The sequence below is a fragment of the Felis catus genome, chromosome E2 (assembly GCF_018350175.1).
Source record: "Felis catus isolate Fca126 chromosome E2, F.catus_Fca126_mat1.0, whole genome shotgun sequence".
NCBI classification, from domain to species: Eukaryota; Metazoa; Chordata; class Mammalia; order Carnivora; family Felidae; genus Felis; species Felis catus.
The window spans coordinates 6975145-7001802 of NC_058382.1; the positions used below are offsets into that span (position 1 = coordinate 6975145).

Genomic DNA, 26658 nt, shown 5'->3' on the forward strand with positions numbered 1-26658 from the left:
CTCTGCCACCGCCCCCCCCCCCCCCCCCCCCGCAGCTGATCACACAGGCTCACAGTTTCTCAAAGGTGGGAGGGACTTTAAAGGCAATTAACCTATCATCTTTGCGGGGTCAGCCAGCTAACCTCACAGGTCAAGTCTGACCCTCTGCCTAATTTCGAGCCAAGAGTGTTTTCCACATTTTAAATGGTTGTGGGGAGGGGCCAGCTCAGATGGGAGAGCTTACAACGCCTGATCTCTGGGGTGGTGAGTTCAAGCCCCAGGTCAGGTGTAGAGATTACTAAAATAATAATACTAATAAACTTAAAAAAATAAATGGTTGGGGGGCGCCTGGGTGGCGCAGTCGGTTAAGCGTCCGACTTCAGCCAGGTCACGATCTCGCGGTCCGTGAGTTCGAGCCCCGCATCGGGCTCTGGGCTGATGGCTCAGAGCCTGGAGCCTGTTTCCGATTCTGTGTCTCCCTCTCTCTCTGCCCCTTCCCCGTTCATGCTCTGTCTCTCTCTGTCCCAAAAATAAATAAACGTTGAAAAAAAAAATAAATAAAATAAATGGTTGGGAGCGGGGAATCGAAAGCAGAAAAATGTTTCCCGATACGTGCTAAGGATATGAAATGCCAATTCCGGTGTCCATAAATAAAGCTTTATTGGATCACAGTCGCGCCCATTCTTTTATGCAGGACTCTGGCCCACGGCAGGCAGAGCTGAGTCCGAGATGTCTGCTGTCTGGGCGTCTGCAGGAAGAGTTTGCAGAATCTTCACCTAAAGTAAACACAGCCACTTATTTTTACAGAAGAGGAACAGAAGCAGATGTTCAGAGTGAGTTCAAGAGCAGCCACCACAAAGATGTCCTGCTGGGAGACAAGACAGGAAGTCCCTCAGGGCAAGGACACCACGTGGAGACTGGGCGCAATTGTGCCCTGCAACCCATGAACCTGAGGAAGAACGATCGCAGGAGGGCATGGTACTGGGAACCCTCTCAAAATGTAATGGAAAGCAAAGCTCACCATGCACTCCGAATCGACCAGCCGGTGAAGAGAGAAGATGGGTCTATTTCTCCGAGGGGAGCAGGTCCTTCCTCCTTCCCCAGAGGTCAGAGTCCTAATTGCTTCACCGAAAGCTCTCATGGGGGATGGTTGCTACTTGCCAGGCAGAAAATTGAGAAGCCCAGAAGAGATGTTGGCCTTTGCATTAAAAAAAAAAAAAAAAAAAAGTTGGGGGCACCTGGGTGGCTCAGTCGGTTGAGCGGCCGACTCTTGGTTTTGGTTCAGGTCATGATCTCCCGGGTTGTGGGTTCAAGCCTGGCATGGGGCTCTGTGCTGACAGAGCGAAGCCTGCTTGGGATTCTCTCTGCCCTCTCCCCTGGCTCTCACTCTCTCTCTCTCTCTCTCTCTCTCTCTCTCTCTCTCTCTCTGTCTCTCTCAGAAATAAACAAACATTTAATAAATAAAGAAATAACAGGGCGCCTGGGTGGCTCAGTTGGTTAAGCGTCCAACTTCAGCTCGGGTCACGATCTCACAGTTCGTGAGTTTGAGACCCACGTGGGGCTCCATGCTGACAGCTCAGAGCCTGGAGCCTGCTTCGGATTCTGGGTCTCCCTCTCTGTCTGCCCCTCCCCTGCTTGCACTCTGTCTCTCTCTCTGTCTCAAAAATAAATAAACATTTTAAAATTTTGATAAATAAATAAATAACAATAATAATAAAAATAAAGCCACACTGGAGAAATCTGTGGAACTGAGAGCGTGTCCACACCCCAACAGCTGCCTGGCTCTAAAAATCTTTCCCCACTGCTTTGCCATCCTGCCTGAAGGGGGCGCTCTTGAGCGAAAAGGACTCGGAGCCTTGGGGGGCTTTTGGCTGGACTGGGACATAAAAGGCCCATCTCTGAAGATGCTTGTGGTCCACAGGGTCAAGAGCTAAAGAGCAGGGAAAGGGTTAGAGGGGAGGGCATATCATTTCAAAGGGTGACAGCTCCCACGAAGAGGAAGGAGCTGGTGGTGGACAAGTTCATGTTTTCCCAGGTATTTGGCTAAGGTCCTGAGGCTTTGTGTCCTGAGAGAGAGAATAACCGGATGTTCGCAGATAAGCCCCGCTTCACCTAAACCCTCTCAAATTCCAGAGCTATTGATCTGTGGAGACATTTGTAACACGGACTAACACATATTGAGCACTTACGCCAGGCGCTTCGGTGAATGCTTATTATATTATCCCACTCAACGCAGAAACTCTTAAGGGAATTTTTGACTGGGGAAGTCTCCCTTCATCTTGCCAGATCCCAATTAACTGGTTCATATAAGGCAGCCCGAAAAGGTTCAGAACTTTAAGAAAGAACAGATGTTAATCCAGAAGAATTTAACAAAACCTCTTAATTTGTCTACCCAAGGTAATCGTCAGTACTAATGAGCTGAGGGGCGCCTCGGTGGCTCAAGACAGTTGAGCATCTGATGGGTTTTTTTTTAAGTTTATTTGTTTATTTATTTATTTAGAGAGAGTGTGTGGGAGGGGCAGAAAGAGAGGGAGGGAGAGAGAGAATCCACACTGTCAGCGCAGGGCCTGATGCCAGGCTCGAACTCGCGAACCGCCAGAACGTGACCTGAGCTGAAACCAAGAGTCGGATGTTCAACCCACTGAGCCACCCGGGCACCCCAAGCATCTGCCTCTTGATTTTGGCTCAGGTCATGATCTCAGGGTTGTGGGATCGAGCTCTGTGCGGGGCTCCACATTGAGCATGGAGCTGGCTTAAAATTCTCTCTTTCTCTCCCTCTGCCTCCCTTCCCTATTCATGCTCTCTCTCTCTCTCTAAAATAAAGTAATAATGATATAATAATAATAAGCTGATTCTTGCACTGGTTTCTTAGCCACTACTGGCAAGATTTATCTAATTCTGTTCATCCTTTTAGGGACTAAAGATCCCTTCTCTCCACCCACCCCCCCATAATCTTAGAAGAAAGACAAAAACAAAAAACAAAAAGCAAATCGTCCACAGTGGCCAGCTGCGTGGACACAGTCTGGCCGCTGCTTCCTTCAGAGATGAGGTGACAGACTCTCTCCCTCTCTCTTTTTTTATTGTTTATTTACTTTTTTTTTGAAAGAGAGAGAGAGAGACAGAGTGTGAGTGGGGGAGGGACAGAGTGAAAGGAGACACAATCTGAAGCAGGCTCCAGGCTCCCAGCTGTCAGCACAGAACCTGAAGCAGGGCTTGAACTCACAGACCTCGAGATCATGACCTGAGGCAAAGTCAGTCGCTTAACAGACTGAGCCACCCAGGTGCCCCTGGGCTCTCCTCTCTTTATACCTGAAATGATTGACAGGACTCCTGTCCAATCACAACTTTTCTCCTCATTCGAGCCACTAAGGGGCAGGTTCTGACTTTTCTCTAATACAAGTGTTACAAAGAAGTTAGCATGTAAAAATGTTGATGACTTAGGGCCAGATGTGAAAACTGAAGACCAGCTCATAACTTTTTTCCTTTTATTAATCACAGCTTGCAAAACTTCCTTCTTGTGAATGAAATGGCCTGAGCTTTGTGGTACCAAGATCTCCTGGTGACAGTTTAACAAATCACTCTGGTTCGCAGATGAAGATCACTGTGCAGCAAATAATGAAGAGGGAGAAAGAAAGGGGAGGGGGGAGACTTTGAGATGGAATTTTCCAAGGGTCTCGTGGTGCAGATATTATGACCTCTGCTTTATAGCTGAGCAGACTGAGGCACCGGAGGGTTGCAGACGTGCCCAACACCACACGATTAGTCAGATTCAATCCCAGGCAATCTGATTCCCGAGCCCAGGCTCTTAGTCATGATCCTATATGGGCCTCCTGGTGAATTGTTGACCGGAGGTGTGGCTGGGCACCTGGGTGGCTCGGTCAGTTAAAAGATTCTTGGTTTCAGCTCAGGTCATGATCTCACGGTTCATGAGTTGGAGTTTCTCTCTCTCCCTCTCTCTGCCCCTTCACTCTCTCTGGAGCGCTCTCTCTCTCAAAGCAAATACATAAGCTTAAAAAAAAAAAAAGAGGTGTGGCAGGTACAGCACATGGGAAGGACAAAGGATTTGTCCTTGTGTCCAGATTCTACCACTTACTAGCAGAGTAAGTGTAGGCCAAGTGATTTTCCCTCTCGGAGCCTCTATTTCCCCCTGCATTCAAATGACGGTAACACCCTTGCTCAAAAGCGGGTTGTAATGACTGAATAGAGACTGTAAATATAGTGTATAAACTGTAAAGCATCATTTAGACATTAACTATGCTTATCTGAGTACAACGAAGTAGGATTCTTTAAGTATGGTGGAGAGCCTTCGGAAGAACAGAGAATTTATCTATCGGGATCCAAATCTCACGTTTGTTGAATGGCAACTATAATATGTGAAATCTTCTCAGCTCGGAAGAGGCTGCCCATTTGCATTAGCCATGGCGCCCCAGTCTGCAGGGGGGTTGCAAACAGCTTTGGAGAATAAGATACTGAGTGAGGGCGAGCACTGTGGTCACTGTCTCCCATGCTCTTTCTGTTCTTCCTCCCATAGTCACCGTAGGAGCCCCGATTGGGCTGTTATTGGGTAGCTGGTGATATACCAGGGAGACCCCCTCAGACCTGTTTTGCCTTCTTCAGTGAGCCAACGCTCCTGGGGACAGCATGAAGTACAGCAGTGAATTAGGTGCAAGGATTCAAGTTGGCCACTAGGAGCCAGTATACACAGAGTGAGGGAATTACAGACTCGGCTTAGGATCACCCAATGCAATCCCCTCATTTTAGAGACAGGGTTTAGAAGGAGGGACAGGGTCTTGCCTAAGGCCGTGCGGCAAAATGGAGGAAGTGAAACTCATACCCAGCCAGGTCCTAGAATGGATGAGCATTGATTGCACAGCATGAATCCCTTTTAACAAATTTGGAGCGGGGAGGATGCCGGAGGGGCTTCTGTTTCCATTCCTGTTCCCCCAAATCCTGCTATGAGAGCCACCTTTCAAAGTTTGTATGACCTAGGAAATTTCTTTTTTTTTTGTAAGTTATTTATTTATTTATTTTGAGAGAGAGAGAGAGAGAGAGAGAGAGAGAGAACAAGCGGAGAAGAGGCAGAGAGAGAGGGAGAGACAGAGAATCCCAAGCTGCTTGGGCACTTTAAGCTCAGAGACCAACTCGGAGGGCTCAGTCTCGCAAACAATGTGATCATGACCTGAGCTGAAATCAAGAGTTAGATGCTTCACCGACTGAACCACCCAGGCGCCCTGACTTGGGAAATTTCAAGAGTGCGTTGCTAGGGCAACAGGTTTGGCCAGGGGTCACTAACTTTGAAATATGTGAGCTAAGGTCCTGACTTACCAATAAAGACTTGGGACTCGGAGGGAGCGAGGACGGTGTTATCCGGGACTCTGGGAAAGGGCAACGTTGTGTAAATGAAAATATGGAGGCAGAAGACCCAGCCTGGACTTTCCCCCTTGTCTCTATAACCAATTCACTAGGAACTATCAGCCCCAGGAAGTATAAATACAAAACAGCTCTATGTTTCTGATCACTGATCCGATCATTCTCTCTCAAAACATTCTTTCCTCAGGTCATCTGACTGGCTCAGTCAGTGGAGCATGTGACTTTTGATCTCAGGGTCATGAGTTCAAGTCCCTATTGGGCATAGGGCCTGCTTTAAAAAAAAAAAAAAAAAAAAAAAAGAATATTTTTCTTCTCAGCTCCTAACTATGTCTCAGATACTCTGCTCAGCCTGGTCTTAAGCCTTCCCCTCAGATTCCTCTCCATCCAGTTCAAGCTGGGACTTGCCTCCTTGGAGAAGAGAGGGACACCAATCATCCTGGACACATCTTTTCTCCATCCCCATTTAAAGCCCCGATTTCCCAAAGTTTGGGGGCCTAGAGGAGGGATGGGCATGGGGACAAGTGACTCTTGACCTGACTGGCCACAGCAGTAGCTTCTTGTTGGCTGAAGCCTTCTCCGGGCTAACCCTGGATGCGTCCAAAGACTGGCTCTCTTGCGGAGCAGGAATGTGAGAACCTGGGTGGGTCCAGTGAGGTTTTCTGAACTCCTCTGTTTTGTTTTGTTTTTTTTTAATTTTATTTTTTTTTAAGTAACCTCTACGTGTTGGGGCGCCTGGGTGGCTAAGTCAGTTAAATGTCTGGCTCTTGGTTTTGGTTCAGGTCGTGATCTCACGGTTCATGAGTTAAGCACTGTGTCGGACTCCGCACTGACAGTGAAAAGCCTGCTTGGGATTCTCTCTCTCTCCCCTCCCCCCACTCGTGCTTCTCTCAATTAAAAAAAAAAAAAACACGAAACCCTTAAAAAAAAAGGAATCTCTAGGGGCGCCTGGGTGGCTCAGTCGGTTGAGCGTCGGACTTCAGCTCAGGTCATGATCTTGTGGTCCATGAGTTCAAGCCCCACATCCGGCTCTGTGCTGACAGCTCGGAGCCTGGAGCCTGCTTCAGATTCTGTGTCTCCCTCTTTCTCTGACCCTCCCCTGTTCATGCTCTGTCTCTCTCTGTCTCAAAAATAAACATTTAAAAAATTAAAAAAAATAAGTAATCTCTACATACAACCTGTGGCTCAAACTTACAACCCCAAGATCCACAGTCACATGCTCTAATGACTGAGCTAGCCAGGAGCCCCTGGACTCCTCTGTTTCTTTTCTTTTCTTTTTAATATATACCCCTTTAAATTTTTTTAAATGTTTATTTTTGAGAGACAGAGAGGGAAAGAGATAGAGACAGAGCATGAGCAGGGGAAGGGCAGAGAGAGAGACAGAACCCAGAGCAGGCTCCAGGCTCTGAGCTATCAGCACAGATCCCCACACGGGGCTCAAATTCACAAACTGTGAGATCATAACCCGAGCACATCTGAAGTCGGATGCTTAACCGACTGAGCCACCCACGCGCCCCTGCAGGGTTCTGATTAGAAAGAAGGTATAACTTCTGGGTCAAAGTCTAAAGGTGAGCAGTCCCCCACCGCTACCTTGAAGGGTATGGGGAGAAAGCAGTGAGGTCAGAGCCTCTAGAGGTGGGGAGTCTCCAAGGGAGGCAAGAAAGGCGGCGGGGGAGTGGGGGTGGGGGGGGGGAAGGGGGGTATTAAGGGTGGGACGGCAGGGAGAGAAGCCCTCAAGACCAGGAGGCCCTGGTGCCTAACGACACTTGTTAAGTCCCCCAAGTTGGAACGGTTCCCTGGAGGGGGACAGAAGTGGGGACTTAAGGGAACCCGTGAGCCCAGTAGGCTGGGAGGCCCTGAAAGTCCAGTCTTGGGACTACGCCCGAGGCCCTGGGGGGGGGGGGGGCAGTGGAAGGAAGGGGCTGAACCTAAGGCGGGGATGGGGCAACGGGGCTCCCTGGTGGGCCATGGAGACGCCTGCGCGGGATTCCCTCCCTCAGCCCGGGGCCCTGTCGCCCCTCCAAGCTTCGCTCGGCATCTCCAAGCCTGCGCTAGGTATCCCCGGACGCAGCAGACGCCACCCAGCGGAAGCAATAGCCATCGACTCCATTGAATTCCATAGCAAAAAAGTCCGGAGTAAGCCCTGAGAGAGGACAACCAATCAGAGAGCGAGCCGAGTTCGCGCTCAGAAATATAGCCAATTAAAGAGCGAGGGTGCCGGCTCGCGGATCTGCGGGATGCGGGGAGGGGACTCGGCGCCAACGCGAGCTCACTCACCAATCAGAGCCGAGAATGACTGTCTCGCGCGGCTGTCTAACACGGAGTGGGCGGAGCTCAAACGCAACGCTGCTGGAGTTTCCCCACGAATCGGAAGTTTCGCTGCCCCCGACGCAGGAGTTGATTGGTCACTTGCAGAACTTGCCTCCCAATGTTGGAAAACGGATGCAGGACATTCCCTTAGAGACACTAGAGCCCGCCTCCGCTCCCTAGCGTGGGAGGAGGGCCTTAAAGGGCCAGGTCCTTGGTAAGTCGACGTCGGACCTCTTCACAGAAATAGAAACAGTAGCAGAACAAAATCGAAAGCCATTCCATATGTTGGAATTGACCAGGAGGGCTATCTCTCGAAGAAACAGGGGACCCCAAAAGTTTAAGCAGTTTGCTTTAGGTCACGGACTTGTAAGTAGCGGAGCGGGGATTCGAACCTTCATTTCCAAGCCCTGTCTCGACAAAATAGCCACGCCTCTTTGGGATACGACATAACCAAAGGATGAGACCCAAATCCTAATCACACTCGCTGAGAAAGTCTTGGCTTCAATGATAAAATCTTTTCGGTCCAGCCACCTGGTCTTTGCTCACACCATTTCTTCTCACTCTAGACCTAGCCCAAAGGCCACCTCCCCTAAACAAAACAAAACACACAAAAAACCAAAACCGAAACCAAACAACCAACCAACCCTGCCCCTTGCTGGCAGGCAGCAAAGTTTTCCTGACCCCCTTCCCTCACGTCACCCCTTTGCCCCCAGGCGGCATTCCCTTCCCTCCCGGGCTTGGGGCTCTCACTGGCCTGTTCCAGTGTCCCGGCTCTGATCGCCCTGGAATGCTACCGTCGTCCATCTCTGTGCCTGTCCCCCACCCCTCAAGTCAGCCCTTCAAGGACCGGTGATACCTCCGAGCCATCAGCATCATCCAGCACAGGACCTGGATTGGAGAGAAAGGCAAAAAGTGAAAGCTCGTATCTGGGCTTTCCCTTCCTTAAGGTGGGATGTCGTGAACCTTCTAGTTAAAAAAAAAAAGAAAAGAAAAAGAAAGAAAAGAAAAGAAAAATCATATTCACTGGTCTGGCTGAAAACTTTGCATTATCCTCGATTCCTCATTAACTTATCACCCCCAGCAGCCCTGCTTGCTACAGGTTCTAACAAAATACCTTCTAAATCCCTTCACATCTTCCCATTCCCACTCCCCTCCCTACAAGTCACTGCCACCCCTTGCCTGGAGGATAGCGACAATTTCCCTGGGCTTCCTGCAACCACCCTTGGCGTTCACCACAGCCTATTCTCCAAACCGCTGACACTGTGCTTTGCTTAAAACATAAATCAAATTATGTCACACTTCTGCTTACAAATGTTCAAAGTCATCTCAATGTTCTAAGAAAAAAAAAAAAAAATCCAGTGTCTCCACTGCAGCCTACCAGGTCCTACGTAATCTGGCTCCTGCTCGTGTCTCCCACCAACAGCACAGATATGAGTCAGGCTGTGGAGTTCAGATCTCACTTGTGCCACTGACTAGCTCTGTGACCTCCAGTAACTTACTTAGACCCCTTGAGGCAAGGTCTGATCACCTGTGAAGTGAGGATTAAATGAGTTAGAATTACTAATTAAAATAGACCTCTACTGTATAAAATGACTAACTAGTATTCCTCAAAATGGTCAAGGTTGTGAAAAGCCAGCAGAGACGAGTCTGGTAAATGGTATCCTGCATCAGTTCTAGAACAGAAAATAGAGGACGTTAGTGTGGGAACTGGTAAAATCCAGTAAGTCTGGAGTATGGTTAAGTCATGTTAGTTTCTTAGTTGCAATGAGTGTTCCACGACAATGGAAGAAGATACACAGTAAGCAAAGCTGGGTGAGGACTATATGGGAGCTCTCCTTATTATCTTTATAATTTTTCTGTAAATACAAAAGTATTCCAGGGGCCCCTGGGTGGCTCAGTCGGTTAAGCAGATGACTTCGGCTCAGGTCATGATCTCGAAGTTCATGAGTTTGGGCCCCGTGTAAGGACAGCTTGGAGTCTGGAGCCTGCTCCGGATTCTGTGTCTCCTTCGCCCTCTGCTCCTCCCGGGATCATGCTCTGTGTCTCTCTCAAAAATAGATAAACATTAAACAAATTTTAAATAAAAGTATTCCAAAAGAAAAATTGTATTTAAAAGCAAAGAGACCTATCCCTCACCCCCTCCAAGCTCTGTCCTTCCCAGTGCCTCAAACACTGTGCTCCTCCCACCCTCAGACCTTTGCACTTCCTGTTCCCTCCACTAGGAATACTCAACACCAACATCTTCTGGCTCCTTCCACAGTAGCCTTCCCTGACCATCTTATTCAACTAAACTCACTGCCCCCTGTGCTTCTCTGTCCCCTTGCCCTGTCTTCACACTTTCACAGTCCTTATTCTTTTAAAAACATTTTTTTTAGGTGTGCCTGTATGGCTCAGTTTGTTAAGCATCTGACTTCGGCTCAGGTTATAATCTCCGGGTTGGTGAATTCAAGCCTCCTGCTCTGTCAGCACAGAACCTGCTTCAGATCCTCTGTCTCTCTCTCTCTCTCTCTGCCCCTCCCCCACTCATGTTCTCTCTCTCTCTCTCTCTCTCTCTCTCTCTCTCTCAGAAATAAACTTAAAAAATTTTTTAATGTTTAATTTATTTCTGACATAGAGAGAGAGTGAGAAAGGGGCAGAGAGAGGAGAGAGAGAGAGAATCCTGAACAGGCTCTGAACTATCAGTGTGGAGCCCGACACGGGGTTTGAACCTGCAGTGAGATCATATCCTGAGCTGAAACCAAGAGCTGGATGCTTAACCGACTGTGCCATCCAGGCGCCCCCACAGAACTTATTCCAGGAAATGTATACTTGTGTCTTGTCCCTCTTGTTCTCTCTTAAGAATATGGGCTGTGTCTATTTTGTCCCGGGGCTCCACCCCCAAAGCCCAGTATGGGGCCTAGCATACAGTAGGCACTGAATACATACTTATTTTTTGAATATATACTTCTTGAATGAAGAGATTAAGAATGACTATTGTTTCCCAATAAAATACTACCAACACTCGCAGCAATAATGATAAGTAACTCTCATTTGTTGAAACAAATTAGTCTAGACTCTGTGTTGACTATTTTACACAAGTCATATCTTTAAACCTCACAAGAACCTGGAAGGTAATATTCACCCCATTTCTCAGATGGAGAAACAGAAGCACAGAGTCTAGAAGGACTGAAGGTCACAAAGTCAGTCAGAGACAGGGCCTGGGTGGAATCCAGCTCTCGACTCCAGCCCATTGACGATCCCCTCTGCCCTGAGGGATGTCCAGATGTCCAGAATTCCCTATCTAAATGCCCCTTTAGTCCTAAAGAACCATGGGCCCCCTGAGGAAACGGCCAGAAATGCGGGTGGAAAGAGAGAAGGGGGCTAATGCCCTGATTCCTGGGTCTGAGAGGAGGGGGCTGGGGGGCTGGACTCCTGGGTCCGAGGGAGTTGGGGCTGGGGGCTTGGACTCCTGGGTCTGGGGGTAGAAGAAGCTCAGGGGCTGTACTCTTGGGACTCAGGAGGTAGAGAGCTGCGACCCCAGATACGTGGGGTTGAGAAATTAGGTCCTGAGACCCCAGCGCCCTTTGCCGCGGCTCCGCACGCCCCGAAGGCCACGCCCCACTTTGAACAAAGTCCCTCCCACTTTCTTCCAGACCTCTCTCCGCCTCTCAGGGCCCTGAAGAAATTCAGGCGAAGGTGCTAGAAGAAACTCGGGAGATCTCTGCAAAGATGGAACAGCAGGAGGAAGGGACTGGGCCCGAAGGGTAAGAGACACGAGACCCTTCCCACGGGGAGAACAGAGACCAGAGAGGGAAGGGAACAGAGAAAATCAGAGACAGAGTGGACAGACTCAGAGAGACTATCAGGAAAAAAAGTTTTTTTTTTTCCAGTGTCATCAGTTGTTAGAAACAGAATCTTGGAGATCTTGTGGTCAGATTTGAGCGAGATACTTAGGGATAGGGACACAGATATTTGTGGAACAGGGAGAAATTTCAAGAAGGAATGAGAAGAAATTGGTGATGTCAGGAACAGTCACAGGGCTGAAGAAATAGTAATAATAATCGTCAGACCCAGGTCTTTAATATGCACCTTTGCTACTATGCGAGGCCATCTTTTGGTGTGAAAAAATTAAGGTTCAGCACAAGGAAATGATTAGCCCAGAAACATACCGTGAGCGAGGCAGCCTGGAGCTGGGTTCTGTCTGATGCTGAAGTTCTGGTAGAGCTGTCTGTCTGTCTGTCTGTCTGTAAAGAGAGACGGAAAGAAAGAATGAGACAGAGATAGAAAGAGGGCACCTGGGTGCCTCAGTCGGGTAAGCGTCTGACTCCATTTCAGCTCAGGTCATGATCTCAGTTTAGTGAATTCGAGCCCCACGTCGGGCTCTGTGCTGACAGTGCGGAGCCTGCTTGAGATCCTCCTCCTCTCTCAAAAATAAATAAATAAACTAAATAAAAAAATAAATAAAAGGAGGGGGGAGGGGGAGAGAAATGGAGAGAAGGGGATAAGGAGGTCAGAGGTGGATGCCCAGCTCAGTGGACTCCCAGGAGAAGTGCGGGACCACAGTAGGAAGGACGTAAAGAGATGCCGAGATCTGCTGACCTGTCCTCTTGTCGTTCTAGGAACAACCCGTCCCTGCCATCACCTGGGCCTGAGCCGTGGCCCTCTGGGCCATTCCCAGCCTTGCCGCCTTTTCCCCTGGGGACCCCAGATCCAGCCCACCTGGGGCTCCCTGAGAGCTTGGCCTCTGTCACCGTCCCCATCCGTCTGGACGCCCTCTCCTACCTCCTGCACAGTGCCCTGCTGGGGGCCTACACCTTTCAACAGTCCTTGCCCTCCTGCCCCTGCAGCTCACAGGCATGCTGCCCCCAGCCAGGCACCGCCACGAGGCCATCCAGGGGACGTGGGGGCTGGGACGTCCGACGCAGGCCAGGCCGGGGCCAAGGCCAGCCGCGATGGGGACCCAGAAGGGTGGAACAGCCGGAGAAGGGCTGGCGGGGGGGGTCTGGGGCTGGCCCCAAGACTCCCCCGGTGATGCCAGCCTCACCACCAAGGCTGCCTGCCCAGGATGGGAAGACGGAAGCCGGAGGTCGGGAGACACCCCAGGACATGCCAACTGCTGCAGCAGAAAACTGGGACTCAGAATACTAGGACCCTGAGGGTCCAGCTCCCCAAACTCCTGAGAGGGCCCCTCAGGGTCACCAGGAGGGTTTTCCTGGAGCCCCAGGGTGACCTCAGCTATGGCGGAGATGCCCCAAGAAACATCGTGCTCCCATCTCTTTTCCCCCTAAACCATAGCCTCCTGCCAGTCACCCCATGAAACATGGACCCGACCTAGGATCCCACACCAGAGAAAACCCTGAGCCTCACCCCCGTGCCCCAAGCCATCCCCAACTCCCCACCCCCCATTCCAACCCCATCTACAGTGACAACCTCAGTCCCTCCCATCCCCACCTTCCCCTGCAAGCCCTTTCCGGTCCCCGCTCTCAATACCACCTTCCCAATCCCACTCATTGCCATTTCTGTCCCCATCTGCACCCTTGCTCCCAGCTTCTCTACCCACCTCAGGCCCAACCCAACCCTCAACTGTGTCCTACACTTGAGCCCTAGTCCAGTCCACCTTCGACCCCAGCCAGCCCCATCCCGTCCTGTTTCCCAGCCCCAACCCCGTGACATGCCCTGTGACCCACCGGCAGAGAACCCCATTGGCCCAACAGACCTGCAACCTCCCACCCCTTTTCCTGCCCTTCGGTGCGGGGAGCCTGGTTGAAAAATAAATGGAAGACTTGCCCCATATCTTGTGTCTCTGTGTGTGTGCTTACGCAGCTCAGGCTAACCCAGCGGGTGCTGTGAGCAAGGCCTGTGAAAGGGGTTAGGTCGTGGGGAGGGTCACAGAGAGAGGCCAGGGTGGCCGGGGCCGCGGGGAGGGAGGGCCTGGATCCCTGTTTCAGCGAATTCTATTTGGGGCCTCTGCCACCGGCCTTTGCCACCACTGCACTTCTAGCTGCTGGAAGCTTCTGGGCCGCGGGGCCATTGTGTGGGGAGGCTTAAGGGATTTGGGGGACCCAGGCAGCAGAGAAGCCAGCAACCTGGCTCGGCTCAGTCTGCACAGAAGGGCCGAGGCAGACAGAAGGCTTGTCACAGGCTCTGCCACTCAGGTAGGGACCAGGCATCAGACCTGTAGACCCCTCCTCCCCCAAGATCTAGGGGTCCCTCCTTCAGCTCCTTCCTCTCCCAGGGGCCTCATGGGGTCCCAGTCCCTAGCCCCCTCCTCACCTGGGATCTGGGAGTCCAGGCCTCCAGCCCCTCCTCCCGGGACCCAAGGGCCCAGCCCCCAGCTCCTTCCTCTCCCAGGGAACTGTTGTCCCAGCCCCTAGCCCCCTGGTCACCTGGGATCTGGGAGTCCAGGCCCCCAGTCCCTTCCTCTGCCAGGACCCGGGAGTCCAGCTCCTGACCCCACCTCTCGCCTTCTCCATAGATCACCATGTACAGCTTCATGGGTGGCGGCCTCTTCTGTGCCTGGGTGGGGACCATCCTCCTGGTGGTGGCCACAGCGACAGATCACTGGATGCAGTACCGGCTGTCCGGGTCCTTCGCCCACCAGGGCCTGTGGCGGTACTGTCTGGGCAACAAGTGCTACCTGCAGACAGAGAGCATCGGTAAGGCTCCGGGGCCGGGTCGAGGCCGTGCCTGGGGTCACAGGCCCTCTCGGGACAGGGGGCAGAGCCCCCCACAGGGCAGAACCTCTCCACCTGTTTTGCAGGTGGAGAACTGTGTGGTTCAGAGAGGGAAAGGGACCGGCCAAAGATCACTCAGCATGGAAGGGGCAGAACTGGGATTTCAGTATTTTCTTCTAGTACAGTTAGGAGATGTATGAGAAGTTAAGTAGAGAGGTGGCATCTCCTGGCACGAAATAGATGTCGGGTACAGCACTTGGGGCTGGGGTTGTCAGAACAGCATTTTCTAAGCATCTACTGTGTATCAAGAACCAGGTTAGGGAAGCGCCTGGGTGGCTCAGCCGGTTGAGCATCTGACACTTGATTTGGGCTCAGGTCATGAACTCACGGCTCGTCAGTTCGAGCCCCGAGTCAGGCTCTGCACTGACAGCACAGAGCCTGCTTGGGATTCTCTTTCCCCCTCTTTCTCTGCCTCTGCCCTGCTCTCTCTCTCTCTCTCTTTCAAAAATAAATAAACGTTAAAAAAAATAAAGCGTTCATTGTTAAAAAAAAAAAAAAGAACTAGGTTAGGTGCTATGGGATACAGAAGTAATATGGACCCTAAATTTGCTAAGTACTGGATGGTAGTTTTTAATACCTACTGTGTGCCAGGCTATGTAATATATATGCCTCTAAGTACATGCATATGTATATATGTGCGTGTATATGTGCATATTATAATATATATTGCAAAAACGGGGATAAGAAAAGCTCTTCCAGCCTAGGGTTCTTGAAAGCTATATTATAATCATATATATTATATATATATAAAATAATGTTATATGATATACTATAGATCTCTATTATCTCTCTCCATATATATGTATACAAAATATATGTACATCCATGCACGTATACATATATATTTGGAGAGAGATGCTTGCGTGTATTGTATGCTACTTTACATAATGTATATTGTATAACATGCATTATATATTAACAAATTAATAATATATAATGTTACATATTTTATAGGTACCAAATACTAGTGGTAGTAGTAATAATGACCGGTATTTATTGAATGTTGTTGTGTCCTACACGCTGTTCTAAATGCTTGACATGGATTAATGCCCTTTGGTCTCCCAACAACACTGAGGGTGACACTTCTGCAAAGAAGACATGAGATGCGCCCTCAGAAAACCAACATTCTCTTTACGGGGCTTGGGAGGAGGAGACAACCCTCCTGAGCCCTTCCACCCGGATTTCAGCCACCCCGGCTCACTGAACCTGCCTAAGGGAGGCAGCCGGAGGCCCATTTTGCAGGTAGGGGTAAACTGAAGCAGGAAGCAGGGGAAAGATTTGCCCCGGCCTCAGGCTCCAGAGCCCGGTCTGCCTCCTGACTTCACGCGCCCCTTTCATTCCTGGCGGTCTCCTTCATCACATGTCTACCATTTCTCCTGCTTCAGCCTGGGAAAGCCCCGGGGACAGCCCCCCCCCCATCTTATCTGTGTTGGGGGTGGGGGAGAGGGAAGCACGACGGATCACATCGATAGATCGATAGATCGGTGCAGCTTCATCTGACCTCAACGCCGAAATCCTCAGGGACATCCTCACCCTGACTGATTGCCGGGGAGCTGTCCAAGCAGCTGGCTCGACTTGCCCATCAACTGTAACTGGCTCGCCAAAATCGGACGCGAGCTTGCAAGGGGCCAAACCCAGCCACAGACCTGTGTGTCTGGCGGTTTGAAGGTTTCTGAAGCGTCTGCCAGGACTTTTTTTTTTAACTTAAAAAACATTGTTTTTGAGTATTTGTTTTTGACACACACACACACACACACGTAGAGAGCGAGCAGGGGAGGGGCAGAGAGAGAGGGAAACACAGAATCCGAAGCAGGTTCCAAGCTCTGAGCTGTCAGCACAGAGCTCGGGGAGGGGCTGAACTCATGACCTGAGCGGGTTTACCGACTGAGCCACCCAGGGGCCCCAGCGTCTGCCAGGATTTAAAAATTTGGAGATTTGGGCGCCCCCAGTCCTCCAGGCTTTTATCTTAATTAAAAAAAAAAAAGTTTACTTATTTTTGAAAGAATGAGAGATAGCACGTGAGCGGGGGCGGGGCGGAGAGCGAGACGGAGACAGAGAATCCCAAGCAGACTCTTCAAGCTCTCAGCATAGAGCCCCATGCGGGGCTCGAACCCAGGAACCGTGAGATCATGACCTGACCCTTCACGGACCGAGCCACCCAGGTGCCCCCGGACTTTAAAATACCCAGCGGGCATCTGTAACTTCCTGGGGCTGCCATTACAAAGGACCACACACTAAGTGGCTTAAACAACAGAAATATACTGTCTCACGGCTCTAGAGGCTGGAAGTCTAATATCAAGGTTTCAGTAGAAGCGGGTCCTTCCGAGGCTGTGAGGGAGACTCTGTTGCCTGCCTCCCTCTCCCGGCTTCTGCTGGTCATCTGGCAGTCTTTGGCATTCCTTGGCGTGTCCGAGCATCATCCGGATCTCTGCCCTCACCTTCACACGGTGCGCCCTGCACGCCTGTCTTCCTCCAAACCTCCCCATTTTAAGAGGCTACAAGTCATTTTGCATTAGGAATCCACTCTACTCCGGTATGACCTCATCTTCACTAATTACAGCTGCAATGACCCTATTTCCAAATAAGGTCATATTCTGGGGGGGGGGGGGTTAGAGGTTCAACACATGAATTTGGGGGTTCGGGGAGAGACCCGAATGGACCCCACACAGCATCCATGGAGAAACAGCCAGCTGTTTTTCTTGGTGTTATTCGCACAAGACAAAAAGACTGCATTCTGCAAAGACCCGGACTTTGTACTTTTCGGTGGCAGGATCCAAGCTCTGCCCCCGGAGCACAGCTGTTCTCCGTGCTCCCAGAGACAGAAGAGGCAAGCAGTTAAGAGCAAGGGCTTTGGTGCCTGGGTTTCAAGGCCAGTCCTACTGCTAATTATGGGACTCTGGGCATGTCGCTGTACCTCCGAGTCCTCCTTCACCTGAGAAATGGGGATAAAAACAGAACGTCCAGCTTAGGGAGGGAAACCAATAGACTCATGCGTGGAATGCATGCCCGGCACACACTTGGCAGCTGCTAAGTGGAGAATGAGATCATAACTGTTATTGCCAGGGCATGTCCTAAAGGGCCAGCGCAGAGCCAAGCACCGAAGAAGAATAGTGCTCAGTGCCCCACATTCATTTGTTCAGTGGGTGCGAGGGGTGTTGCGGTGAATGAGAAAGCAAGACCTTTGTCCTCACGTAACTGAGAAACCAGCAGGGAGACACAGATATAAACAAGTTAAAGAATAAATAGACAGGGGCGCCTGGGTGGCTCAGTCGGTTGGGCGTCCGACTTGGCTCAGGCCATGGTCTCGTGGTTCGTGAGTTTGAGCCCCGCGTCGGGCTCTGTGCCGACAGCTTGGAGCCTGAAGCCTGCTTCAGATTCTGTGTCTCCCCCTCTTTCTGCTCGTGCTCTGTCTCTGTCTCTCAATTATAAATAAAAGTTAACAAAATAAAAATAAATAAATAGACCATTTTCTTTTTCTTTAAAGTTTATTTATTTGAGAGAGAGAGAGAGAGAGGGAGGGAGGGAGGGAGGAGGGGGAGGGGCAGACAGAGATTCCCAAGCAGACTCCCCAAGGTCAGTACAGACACTCATGCAGGACTTGAACCCATGAACCGTGAGGTCATGACCTGAGCTGAAACCAAGAGTGGGACGCTCAACTGACTGAGCCACCCGGGTGCCCCTAAACAGGCCACTCTCAGATATGGGCAAGTGGTGTTAAGGAAATGAAGGAGAGTGATGGGAAGGAGGACAGGAAGTGATCATCAGGAGGGGAGTGGCTTTCATTCGTTCTTGTACGTTCATTCGTCCACCCAGGGAACGTTGTGCTGGGGGGTATTTGTGATGTAGAATCCTATCCTCAGGGAACCATCATGCTGGAAGGGGAAACCACCTGGGGGGGTGGGAAGGATGTTGCCTGAGGGCTGAAAGGGTGCTTCCTAGAGGGGATTTGGGAGCTGGGCTGTGGAGGACCAATGGGAGTTTGCCAGGTGAAGAGGACTGTGTTTGTTTGCAAAGAGGTACGGGGACAGCTAGGTCAGGCATGTGGAGAGAGGCAAGGCATTCAGGCCTCAGAGGCAGCCCCGTTCACCGCGGAGGGCGGGGGTGGCAGGGGAGTGACCCTCTGGTGCTACCACAGCTTACTGGAACGCCACCCGGGCCTTCATGATCCTGTCGTCCCTGTGCGCCACCTCGGGCATCATCATGGGTATCCTGGCCTTTGCTCAGCAGCCCGCCTTCACACGCCTCTCCCGGCCCTTCTCCGCGGGCATCCTGTTTTTCGCCTCCAGTGAGTGGCCCCCCCCTTCAACCCCCCCCCGTCCCCTTCCCCACTCCCACCCACTCCCATTCCCTGCCCGTTTCCGTCCCGAACTCCACTCTCATCCGGGGTTCCACACCCATCCTAGTCTCACCCCGGCCCCAACCCCAACTCCGAGACGGGTTCTAGTGCCTCCTGCCAGTCAGCCTCTTCTGACCCCAGCTGCGACCCTGCGGCTCAGTTCTGGCACTTAACCACCCAGAGCCGGCATCACACCCCACTGGTTTGAGGGTGCCATTTCCAACCAGGCTGCCCCTACGTGGGTTGTGGGTGGAGTCCCCGGGCCATCTGCCCTTTGGACCAACTGCTGCACATTCAGGGGTTCCTGGGACCCGGTCAGGTTCAAACATTCGCCAGAAGAACTCACGGCACTCAGGAAAGCACTAAGCTCCGGATCATGGATTTATCATGAAGGATACACCTCAGCACCAGCTAAATCAAGAGATGCGTAGGGGTGGAGCCTGAGAGGGGCTTGAAGGCAGGACCCCCGCCCCCACCCCAATAGCCTCCCCGGGGGATCAGAGCACACCGTGGAGCACATTGAAGTGTTCCCCAGCCAGAAAGCTCCAGCACTCCACGATGGAGTCGCTGGTCACATGACTGGGCTTAACCTCTAGCTTCCTTCCCCCGAGGTTCGTCTGATGCCCAGTGACTCAAAGCCCCACCAGTCTGTTCTGTTCCCGAGGCTGGTCTTTCTGGTGACCAGTTCCTACCTAGGGTCATCTCAGCTCATCAACATAAATTCGTGTTGACCGGAGAGGCTCAGCAAGAACAAAGACACTCCTATTACCCAGAAAGTTCCAAGGATTTAGCGTCTCCCTTCCAGGAACCAGAGCCCCAGACCAGCCCAGGCAAATTCTTTATTGCACAGCACAGCCCCGGCCCATCCTCGCCCCAACCCTACTCCCCTCACATACTTACCTTTTTCCTTTCCCACCCCCACCCGGCCCTCCCCCTTCCTCAATCTCATTCCCACCCTCACCTGCAAACCCTACCCCACCCCTTTTCCCTCCCCCCTCCCCCCACCTTCTCTCTCTAGCCTTTTTTGTCCTGTTGGCCTTGGCCATTTACACTGGAGTCACTGTCAGCTTCCTCGGTCGCCGCTTCGGGGACTGGCGTTTTTCCTGGTCTTACATCCTGGGCTGGGTGGCCTTGCTCATGACCTTCTTCGCAGGTAAGGGGGCTTGGGGGTGGCAAGGTCAGTATCCGTGGCAGAGTGGGCGGCACTCTAGAGGGCGAGATGATGGGGTGTCCCACACGGGCCTCCCAGCACAGCACGGAGCCAGAAGGCAGACTGCAGGTCTGCAGACACGCAGGGAGGAAGAGAGTGCTGTGTTGGGGTCTTGGGTTGGGAGCCCAGCCTAGAAGGACTTGGGGGGTCAACTGGGATCTCTTCTCACACAGGGATTTTCTACATGTGTGCCTACCGGATGCACGAATGTCGGCGCCTGTCTGCTCCCCGCTGAGCCCAATGTACCCCGACTTCATCTGGAAGTGAAAATAGGGCCGCTGAAAAAGAGGGGGAGGGTCTAGAGGCTACAATCCTGGTTCCTTGTGGGCAGGAGGGGGCCCAGTCCTGGACTCTGGGTGGGGGGGGCCTCTGATTTCTGCATCCCAAGGGGGAAGGAGGAAGAGTGGGGCCTAGTGGGAGGCAGTTGAGAAGATCCGAGGTCCAGCCCATGATGGGGGGTGTTAGAGAAATGGAATCTCCATTAGAGCGACTTTTTGAGAGTCTAATAAAACTGATGTGAAACGACTGACGTGTGGTTCCTGAGGGGTTGGGGTGGTGACAGGTGTGAGCGGTGGATGGGGTGGGGGTAATTGTACTACTGAGGCCTAACCCGCTCAGTTTGTGTGGGGACAGGGACAGACATCAACCACACAGTCCCCACCCAGGTGTTAACTACCCTTCAACTTCTAGGAAACTGATGTGTCGGGGCCGATTCTGACAGCAATTCTGATGTGTGTGTGTGTGTGTGTGTGTGTTTAATGTTTATTTAGAGAGACAACGCGTGCGCACAAACTGGGAAGGGGCAGAGTGAGAGGGAGACAGAGCATCTGAAGCAGGCTCCACACTGACAGCACAGAGCCCAGTGCGGGGCTTGAACCCACAAACCGCAAGATCATGACCTGAGCTGAAGTTGGACACTTAAACGACTGAGCCCTGGGCGCGTCTGAAGCTGTTTATCCCACATCACCAAGTAACTCACTTCTGACACTGTCTGGTGGAGGTAGCATCAGATCCCTCAGGTGAAGGGCTCAGTCCTACAGACCAGCCCCCCGGCCCTGCCTCATGCTGTCACAAGTGCAGGGGGTCACCCGGGCTTCTGGTCGACCAGCAGTAGAGTGGAGTTTTCCCCCACTATCCTGGGGTTTGGTCAATTTGCCAGAGCGGCTCACAGAACTCAGAGAAACATTTTACTTACCAGATCACCAGTTTACTATCAGAGGGTATAACTCAGGGACAGCCAGACAGAAGGGATGCACAGGGCAAGGTGTGGGGAAAGGGCATGCTCTCCAGGGGGCCACTCTCCCCATTTTCCACGTGATCACCGACCTAGATGCCCTCTGAACCCAGTCCTCTTGGGTTTTTCTGGCGACTTCATTGCACAGGCGTCATCACTGACCACTGGTGATGCTCAGTCTCCAGCCCCTCCCTCCCCAGGTTGGGGGCAGGGGCTGAAACTTCCAACCGTCTAGTCACGTGGTTGGTTCCCCTGACAACCTCCCCCTACCCTCCGGTGCCGTGAGTCGCCTCATTAGCGTAACAAATACACCTTCAAGGCTCTCCTCACCTATGAAATTCCAAGGCTTTTTAGCAGCTTTGTGCCAGGCACGGGACGAAGACCAACTATGTACACGTTTCTTATTATGAATCAGCAAAGCGGTGCGAAAACAGGATAAATGAAAAGATCTGTACAGAAAAACCACCTCGCTGTCCGCTCACACCGTGTCCACGGAGCTCTCCTAGCCGCCCCGCCCCTCCCCTCCCCGTGTGGGTCCCTCCAGTGGAAACACCCCATCTCCGATCGGCACCCCCTCCTGCACCTGCCTGTTCACACACCATTCATGACCTTGATCTTCTCAACGTTTTTTTGTTTTTTTGTTTTTTGTTTTTTTTTGGGACAGAGAGAGACAGAGCATGAACGGGGGAGGGGCAGAGAGAGAGGGAGGCACAGAATCGGAAACAGGCTCCAGGCTCCGAGCCATCAACCCAGAGCCTGACGCGGGACTCGAACCCACGGACCGCGAGATCGTGACCTGGCTGAAGTCGGACGCTCAACCGACTGCGCCACCCAGGCGCCCCCATGACCTTGATCTTCTCATTCATTCACTCATTACCTCATTCAAGAAGCTGATGCCTATTGCCATGAGATTTACGGATATCTATCATAAAATAATAAGACTCTTTAGCAAGGCCGGTACTAATGATAAGAATATTAATTAGAACCTATGCTCAAACTGTCATGTTAATAGAGGCTTACTCCCTGGAAATATTTATTGGGCCCTCCACAAATAACAATAGTACCGTATTTATAGAGGCTTGCTCTGATAATAATGGCAATTGAGGCCATCTCTAATAATAATTTATTGAGGCCTATTTAAGTGGACATATTTACTGAGGCTTATGCCAGTAGTCATATTTATAGGTGTTTTTTTTTTTTTTCCTGGCAATACTAATGATGTTGTAACTCCAGACTCCTCTCTAATATCCACTTGAAAGGAAGAGGCGTCGCAGATCTCGAATCTCACTTATCCTGGTCTCTCCCACGTCCCTAACGGCCTCCCCATCTTGCTCCATTGTCACCCATCTCTTCCAGCCAAGAATGTTGGGATCATTCGCAGATGCTTTGTTTCGTCCCACACCCCATGTCTGATTCATCAGCAGGTAGCCTTGGCTCTACCTTAAAAGTGTGTCCAGAATTTGACTCCTTGCTCATCCAGTCACCCTGCTGATCTGGCCTCACTTGGCTTAGGGTCACAGTCCCTCAACCAGCTCTATCAGTGCCCCTACCCATGGCCTGTCCACTGTGGTCCTTTCTCTACGCAGCATTAAAAAAAATTTTTTTTTTCAGTTTATTTATTTTGAAAGAGAGAGAGAGAGCAAGAGAGAGAGCATGCAAGCAGGGTAGGGGCAGAGAGAGAGGGAGAGAGAATCCCAAGCAGACTCTGCATTGACAGTATGAAGCCCGATGTGGGTCTCGAGCTCACAAACCTTGAGATCATGACCTGAGCTGAAATCAAGGGCCGGATGCCTAACTGACTGAGCCACCCAGTGGCCCCTCTACACAGCATTTAGAGGGATTTTTGTGAAAGCATGATTCAAATCACGTTATCCTCCCAATCGCCTCCCCCCCTCCCCAGGTGGCTCCCAGTTCAGATGAACAGCTAGCCGATCAAGGTCATACAAGGTGCCACATGTTCCAGACCCTGCCACCTCTTTGACTTAATCCTCCTTCCCTGACTACACTGACAGCGTGGAACCTATTTGGGATTCTCTCTCTCTCTTTCTCCCCCTTTGCCCCTTCCCTGCTTGTGTGCATGTGAGCGCTCACTCTCTCTTTTCTCAAAATGAATATTAAAAAAATAATAAAATAAAGGGAAAGAGCATATAACCCATTTGTAAATTATAGGCTACACAACTGGAAAGCATTACTTTTCCATGGATAATATACACAACACATGTATTGCCTGCTTTACATATGGTAGCAGGTATTTTCTTTTTAATTTTTAAAATTTATTTATTTTTGAGAATGAGAGAGACAGAGCACGAGCAGGGGAGGGGCAGAGAGAGAGGGAGACACAGAATCCGAAGCAGGCTCCAGGCTCTGAGCTGTCAGCACAGAGCCCCATGTGGGGCTCAAACCCACGAACTGTAAGATCATGACCTGAGCTGAAGTCAGACGCTCAACTGACTGAGCGCCCCCCCCCCCCCAGGCGCCCCTGGTAGCAGATATTTTTATTACTTTTTTTTAAAGTTTACTTATTTTGAGAGAGAGAGAGAGAGAGAGAGAGAGAGAGAGAGAATCCCAAGCTGGCTCCATGCCATCAATGCAGAGCCAGACATGGGGCTAGATCTCATGAACCCGTGAGATCATGACCTGAGTGAGATGAAGAGTCAGACGCTTAACCAACTGAGCCACCCAAGCGTGCCAAGATTTGTATTTTTTATTTCTTTTTTATTTTTTAAAGTAATCTCTACCTACGGTGTGGGGCTTGAACTGTAACCCCAAGATCAAGAGTTGCATGCCCTTCGGACTGAGCCAGCCAGGAGCCCTTCAGCTCACTATTTTTAGCTCACGGTTTCCATCTAACATTCTTTATTTTTTACGTCAGAGTGGATACATTAAGCTAGATTCTACTCGGCAAGGAAACTAACAGACTTAGTACCTTTTTATCATCATAATAGACTGCATTAAATATTATTAATAGAGTAGGCCTCAGTAGAAATGAGGGCATCTTCCATAATAACTGTTTATAAACAGCATTCACTTCTTTACTACAGTGTAGGTTCAGTGAGAGTGAGGGTCTCATGTGCCTTCTACACCAGTGTTTCCCCGGAGCCTGGCATACTGCCTGACCTATAAGAGGCACTGGTTGGATTATTTCCAGAAGGCTCCTATGGGCCAGGCCCTTTGCTGGGCCCTGGGGGCCCCCAAATTAATCAGGCCTCGTTCCTGCCTTGGAGTTCTAGACGTCTGAGCATGTGCAGAAAGTGGTGGAAGGAGAGACACTTTGGATCACGCCAAGTAAAGGTGGTCCTGGGAGATAATAATTGGGCTAGGGGTGTGGGAATAGCGTCCCGGACTGTGGGTGGAGGCTTCGGATTGGAGGACCTCAGCTCTGAAGACAGAACCAATAGAATAGAAAGACCAGGTGTCTAGGTGATCCAGGTGGGCCCGAGGACTGGGCAGAGTTTCTGCAGGATGGAACCTCAGAAGGAATTCCCCGGGGCTGGGAGAGGCTGGAGAAAGTTAGAAGGGACTGGGGTGACCTGGAAACACTGGTGGCACTTGGGCAAGACTGGTAGAGACCCAAGGAGACCAAAAACTGGGACAGTGTCGGGGAGCCAGGGACCTGAGGTCTTGGGAAAAGCTTCAACACACACATCTTGTCAAGAAAAAGGATGGAGGTTCTGGAGGACAATTCCATTTTCAATGTCACGTCAGCTGATTCAGGCTCTCCTGGAGGCTGTAGTCTGTCCTTATTGGCTTGAGGGGCATGTGCTGGAGGGCACCAAGAACCTGGGCCCACAGTCAGCCTTTGATGCCAACAACTGCGGAAGCCTGTTGGAGCCTGGTGCGGCCACGTGTGTGTGCACACACGCGTGCCTGTGCCTGTGTGTGCATGTGCCGTGGTGAGGGTGGGACTCAGGGAGATGAAGCAGGAGGGGTGTCTGGTTGGTTCAGTTGGGAGAGCATGTGACTCTTGATCTTGAGATCCTGAGTTTGAGCCCCATGTTGGGTTAGACATTAAATCAATAAACTTAAAGAAAAAAAAAAGAGATGAACCAGGGTTAAAGGCTTGAGACTGGAGGTGGAATGTAAATGAAAATGAGTGGGATTGAGGTAGGATTTATAGGACTTGGGGTGGAGTAGGAGGAAGAGGGGCGTGGGGCCAGAAATATGATCCGGCACGGGGATGGGAGTGAGGATAAGGTTGAGTCTCAGGATGAGGATGGGTTTGAGTTGGGGATTGAGTTGGGGGTTTGGAGATGGGGTTGGGGTTGAGTTTGGGGCTGGGTTTGTGAGCAAGAGGATGGAGGTTAGGTCAGGTGGCAGGACAGGGTTAAGGAGTAGGTTGTGCTTGTGCTTGGGGATGGGACTGACCTTAGCATTGGTGTTGGTGATGAAAGTGGGGTCTGGTTTAGGAATTGAGGTGGAGTTGAGTTTGTTAGAGCTGGGTAGAGCTGGGTTATAAATGGGGCTGGGTTTGGGGTTAGGGATGAAGTTATGGATTGGGTTGAGTTGCGGTCAGGTTTGGGAATGAGAATAGGGTTGGGTTGGAGGATAGGGATGGAGTTAAGGATGGGGGTGGGTTTGAAATGGGGTAGAGACTGCAGATGGGCTCTGTGATCTGACACCTCCTTCGTCACACCTCCACGGCCCAGACTTCCTGAAGCCTGTCTGTTGCTCTCCGCTAGAGCTACATCCACCGCCATTTTTGTGTCGGCACCCTGCCGCTTATGATCTGAATCTCTCTCTGGGAGCCTGTCCTTCTGAGCATGTTCTCAGGAGTGGCCAGCTATCTCAGTGGTGAGGGTCTGGGTGAAGGATGGGGGTTTGCAAACTGGAGTCTCCGATAATGGAAGAGGACCTGGGCTCTTGAGTCACTGTGTTGTGGGGCTGCTGGCTCAAGGTCATCTTCATGACAGAGGTCCTCTTCTAGGCCATTCCCCGGTTCATAGAGGTCAAGTGTGCCTGAGCCTTCTACCTGGGCTGCCACACCTTCACCTGACACTTGCTCATCTGTGAGGCATTACCTAGGACCTGGTATTGGTATGGGCGGAGGGGGCTTGCTCTTGGAGGGTGGGAGGGTCCTGTGCCCCTGCCCCTGCCACTCAGGCACCCTGATGAAGGCCACTGGACTGGAGGCCCAGCTCAAAGCAGAGCTGTGTGTGAACTCTTCTTACCAGATAAGGATGTGGGCATGTCTTTCTCCCCACAAACTTTCAGAATTGTGATTCTCCACCCTCTGCTTGCCTTGGGTATAAGCTCCAAGCCATCGATCCAGGAATCTGAGCCCCTGCCTGCCTGCCTCTTCCTCGAGACCTGAGTCCAGGCCTCCAGACCTTGCCCCCTCAGCCCCAAGTATCTTGGCCTCCGGCCCCCTCTTTCTGCACAGACGCCAAAGTCGGGGCCCCTCTCTTCCAGGATGGAAGGTTGCAGAACCCACAGGAAAGCATGACACAACCCTCAACTGTCCCCTCTGGCCACATCCCCCATTTAACTCACACCCTGGCCTCACTTGCCA

At 51.3% G+C, this 26658-nt stretch overlaps 3 protein-coding genes and 1 long non-coding RNA gene across 18 annotated transcripts in view; 3 read left to right on the top strand and 1 right to left on the bottom strand.

The window, feature by feature from the left end:
• Positions 1-962, top strand: part of LOC101094969 (sialic acid-binding Ig-like lectin 10) — a 28269-nt gene extending 27307 nt beyond the window's left edge. For 5 of the 9 annotated variants that reach the window (XM_011289724.4, XM_019818517.3, XM_019818522.3 and 2 more), the window contains one exon: positions 787-925. Coding sequence is in view for 1 of the 9 variants with exons in the window: in XM_019818519.3 (XP_019674078.3) it covers positions 787-816 (30 nt within the window). In the remaining 8 variants the exon portion in view is untranslated. Of the gene's footprint in view, positions 1-673 lie in introns of all 9 variants that reach the window. The other 4 variants (XM_019818519.3, XM_019818518.3, XR_002149516.3 and 1 more) reach the window with 4 other exon arrangements.
• Positions 615-14684, bottom strand: LOC102901463. 6 transcript variants are annotated; one of them, XR_006590471.1, is made up of 5 exons: positions 14093-14684; positions 11805-11879; positions 7624-8544; positions 5305-5354; positions 615-1177 (listed from the first exon to the last, which is right to left on the bottom strand). It is a non-coding gene; the product is annotated as an uncharacterized LOC102901463 (long non-coding RNA). The 6 variants fall into 6 exon arrangements; XR_002738470.2 differs by lacking the exon at positions 5305-5354 and having other exon boundaries at positions 615-755; positions 1001-1177; positions 14093-14682; XR_006590468.1 differs by lacking the exon at positions 5305-5354 and having other exon boundaries at positions 615-844; positions 1001-1177; positions 14093-14682.
• CE2H19orf84 (chromosome E2 C19orf84 homolog) lies at positions 6803-13428 on the top strand. Of its 2 annotated transcripts, none has more exons than XM_023245553.2 (3): positions 6803-6914; positions 11289-11399; positions 12255-13428. In XM_023245553.2, the coding sequence occupies exons 2-3, from the start codon at positions 11365-11367 to the stop codon at positions 12781-12783; spliced, it is 564 nt and encodes a 187-aa protein (XP_023101321.1). In that variant the 5' UTR covers positions 6803-6914; positions 11289-11364; the 3' UTR covers positions 12784-13428. The 2 variants fall into 2 exon arrangements, with proteins under 2 accessions (XP_023101321.1, XP_044902250.1); XM_045046315.1 differs by lacking the exon at positions 6803-6914 and adding an exon at positions 7736-7870.
• Positions 13680-20440, top strand: LIM2 (lens intrinsic membrane protein 2). The gene is made up of 5 exons (XM_019818667.2): positions 13680-13790; positions 14111-14291; positions 18505-18654; positions 19724-19858; positions 20089-20440. Exons 2-5 carry the CDS (start codon positions 14117-14119, stop codon positions 20148-20150), a joined length of 522 nt encoding a protein of 173 aa, XP_019674226.2. The 5' UTR covers positions 13680-13790; positions 14111-14116; the 3' UTR covers positions 20151-20440.
• The last annotated feature ends 6218 nt before the right edge of the window (positions 20441-26658 follow it).